This window comes from Bison bison, unplaced genomic scaffold, assembly GCF_000754665.1.
Source record: "Bison bison bison isolate TAMUID 2011002044 unplaced genomic scaffold, Bison_UMD1.0 scf7180017864248, whole genome shotgun sequence".
Classification (NCBI taxonomy): domain Eukaryota; kingdom Metazoa; phylum Chordata; class Mammalia; order Artiodactyla; family Bovidae; genus Bison; species Bison bison.
The window spans coordinates 2,335,651-2,339,410 of NW_011494820.1; the positions used below are offsets into that span (position 1 = coordinate 2,335,651).

The 3,760-nt window shown below is 62.1% G+C and overlaps 1 protein-coding gene across 1 annotated transcript in view; it reads left to right on the forward strand.

Annotated features, from left to right (window-relative positions):
* The window catches only part of LSM4 (LSM4 homolog, U6 small nuclear RNA associated (S. cerevisiae)), a 12,795-nt gene that overhangs the window by 7,965 nt on the left and 1,070 nt on the right, over positions 1-3,760 (forward strand). The window contains exon 4 of the mRNA XM_010847286.1: positions 2,101-2,284. Coding sequence (XP_010845588.1) covers positions 2,101-2,284 — 184 coding nt within the window. The remainder of the gene's footprint in view (positions 1-2,100; positions 2,285-3,760) is intronic.

Below are 3,760 nucleotides of genomic sequence, written 5' to 3' on the forward strand. Positions count from 1 at the left end.
GGAAGGGGGTGGCCTCCAGGGCAGACTCCCTCCCCCTCCCTGCACTGGGTTTCCGCTAGTTAGTACTTTCCTTTCCCCTTGATTCCTGTCTCCATCACCTGCCCAAGGCAGCCCCCCATGTTATGGGGAAGAAGCTGCTGGGAGGCCCAGGCTGTCTTGAGCCAAGGACAGGGTACCCCCAGGGCTTGCCCCGCCAGCATTCAGCAGAGCACGAGGCAGCCTCTCTCGTCCTTGAAGGCAGACGGGGGTGGGGGGACCACCCCCCCTCCCCCTCAGCTGCTCAGCTCTGTAACTTATTTCTTGGGACCAAACTCCAGGCAGCAGGTGGCTGGGGATTTCCATTGTGGCTGTGGCACATGGTGCCATGGTGCACAGCTGGGCACATGTCCTTCTGCACATGGCCAGTAGGTTTCTGTCCACTTTGAGGATGTTGAGCCAATCACTGGGTCTTGGGGCAAGGTCAGTCCCACCTCCATGGCCAAGCCTGGACACATGGCTCCCCCTGGAAGGTTCCCCTTGGGACCCAGCGGTTGGGAGGAGAAACTGGGTGTGAGGAACCAATCTATGCAGCCATCAGGCCTCCTCACCTGTAAACAGGTGACAGCAGCCCCTTCTCCCCTCAAGCAGCCGATGCAGAGACCCCAGGGGCTGAGAATGTGCAGGAGAACAAGCGTCTGGAGGCACGAGCTGCCCCCGTGGAAAGCACATAAGCCTGGTTCCCCCAGGGAGTGCGCTGGGCTGGGCCTGCCCTTGGCTGGGGAAAAGCCTCACGCTGAATGGCCGCCCCGGTCCCAGCCCTGAGCTTCCACAGAATCATCGTTTTGCCTGGCTGTACTCTGCATCCCCACGGACTTGGCTGCTCGCCTACCCTCTCTGGGAAAGGAATGCTCTGAGGCCTCTTGGGGCTCCTGTATGGGTCGGGGGCTCTTATGTATGTTCCTGGGAAGAGCTGGCCCTCAGACATTCCGCTTGTCCCCGCCGAGCGCCTGCACTGGGCTGGGCTGAGTGGCCCAGGCACCGCTGATGTCATGCAGGAGGACTGAGGGCTTCAAGGAGGCTGCAAGCGAGGCCTGTTGAGGGCTGCAGTTAGCCAGACACGAAAAGGCGGGAACAGCGTATGCAAAATGCAGGAGGCCAGAAGCCCATTGTGTGTGTTCCAGAATGTTCCATCTGGAAGGCACATCGAATGCTGAGAGAGGGCAGCCAGAGTGGGGCGGGATCTCAGGCCCTCTGGAGCCACACTGAGAGAGTTGGACCTCGTCCTCGGCCAACGGGGCCCTGATTGGGATCTAAGCAGGGAGATGTCTTGGTCTGATTTCTAGGGTTGTGGGGGAGGGGTTGGCTTGGGGCAGCAGGGGTGGGGCAGGATAAGCAATGTGATGGACGAGGTCCCGGGCTCCTGCCCAAGGGCAGCAGGAGGGTGGGGCGAGGCCTTGTGCTGGTCACAGGGTGTTTGAGGGTCAGGGGGAGACAGCATCCTGAAAACTTCAAGGTCAGCGTTGCTCAAGAGTCTACAGCTGTACAAGCCCCCTTGTCTCTCTAGCTTCCATTAGCTCCCCTGTAAACTGGCATCACTGGGGTGCTGCCCCAGCTGGCCGCAAACCTGCCTCCCCACCCCCTCCTGGCCCTCTTCACCCACCACACAGGGTCTGTGTCCTGCTCACCTGTGTCCCATGCCCAGCTCAGACCCTGCCACGAGACACTTGTGTGAATGAATGAGTCACGGTGCATGGAGCGGACTCCAGGAGAGTTTGGGAAGACTGGGAGCAGAAAGGGGAGGAGCTGGGCTGTGGCAGCACCTGGCCCGTGAGGCAGCCTCGCCCCTCTCCAGGCTTTGGACGGCATCCCCCACCAGAGGACAGGCTGAGGACACAGGCTGCTCACGAGGCCCTGCCCTGCCCGCCCGCCCTCGTGCATGAAGGGCTGCCAAGGGTCTGGAGAGAGCCTGCTGGAGGGCGGCCCCTCCCATGTCCTGTGCAGAAGGAAGAACCTCATACCCTGCGGGGGCGACGCCAGGTGCAGGAAGCCTGAGCTGATCGATGCTGCCCCGGCTGACTACACGTCCCTCCCCACGGCTCTGACACGTACCCCCTCTTGCAGGACGGGGACAAATTCTGGCGGATGCCTGAGTGCTACATTCGCGGCAGCACCATTAAGTACCTGCGCATCCCCGACGAGATCATCGACATGGTCAAGGAGGAGGTGGTGGCCAAGGGCCGTGGCCGCGGTGGCCTGCAGCAGCAGAAGCAGCAGAAGGGCCGAGGGATGGGGGGCGCCGGGCGAGGTAGGCCCTTCTCTCCCCCTTCTCCCCTGGCAGGCAGCTGGGGCCTCCCCACTGGAGGGTGACTGCCGCACACGGCATCTGGCCTGGCCCAGTGTTGACATTCTCCACTGGTGTCGTCATGTTGCCGAGGGCCTGGCTCTGTGCCCCTCCTCCATAGCACTGGGGGGCCGTGACTCACAGGGCTCTTCTGTGGAACAGCTGATGCTGCTGGTTGCCACCTGAATGCCCCGTGTCCCCCACCCCAGGAGCCCAGCTAAGTCCTGGTGGTCAGTGCTAGCTGCGCCCATCCCCGCAACATGGGCCCTCCTCCCCCCAGTGGCTCTTGGTGCTCCCTCAGCTCCAGGTGCCGCCTGGCAGACTAACCTGGTACCCACACAGACCTGGGACTTGAGCCCCACCTGTGTTTCCTGGCAGGTGCTCTGGGCACCTCCACAAGGCTCAGATTCCCCGCTGTAGAGAAGATCTCCATGGTGCCCAGCCTGGGACCCTTCCCTGCTGTGACTCCTTTAGACAAAACCGAGGTCACGCCTTTTGGGTAGATCACCCCACGCCACCCTGAAATGATAAATCTAGCATAAAACTAAACGTGCAGTCAGCTAGAGCCGGAGCCCAGAGGCCAGCGGTGGGCCCTACCCTTCCCCGCCTCCCCACCCGACTTCCGTCCTTGGAGGGACCTGGCTTTGTCTTGCCCACCTGGAGGGGCTTGTATGCTAGGTCCCAGGAACCCACCTTGGGGGCTTATATGCAGAGCCAGGAAGGACATAGGAGCCCTCCCTGAGCTGAGGCTTGAGTGACAGAAAGGAGCCAGAGAGAAGAGGGCACCGCAGGTGGAGAAGAACCTAGGATGGGGGTGAGCGGGGCCCCAGGACCTGCCCCCAGGGCTAGGCTCTCCACCCAGGGTGCCATCACTGTCGAGTAAACTGCCTGAAGGAGCAGGGAGGACAGGGAGAGCAGCTTGCTTGCACAGGGGCCCCTGCATGACCAGGCTCCCCTTGGCCAAGCTGGGTCTTGCTCCGTTAGAGATGAGGCCAGGCAGACCCTGTCAGCACTGGCTCTGTCCCCTGCATGTGTGTGGAGGAAGGGGGCCCTGGAAGGCCAGGCTGCTGCTTCTGTGACTTCCTGGGCAGGGTCTGCACCCACCCTTGGGCTATTCACCTTCCCCAGCAGCAGTGCTGTGTGCTCCATGTAAAATGTCTTTCAGAAACAGCCCCGCCTGTGGCTGCAGAGGTCAGAGCTCAGGAGGCTCCCCCGCCCCATCTCTCGGCTGGACACACAGAAACCCCACCCCACCCCATTGTTTCTCTGGGGCCAGCAAGGCAGGCTGGGGTCCCTGGTGCAGCCCCAGCCACAGCTGAGCATCGTTGCTCCACCCCTGGGCTGAGTCCAGGCCTCATTCTAGCTTGTACTCCCTCCTCCTCCTCCTGGAAACCCTCTGACTTTGTCCTGCTGATGACCACCCACCCCCTCACCTTGGCC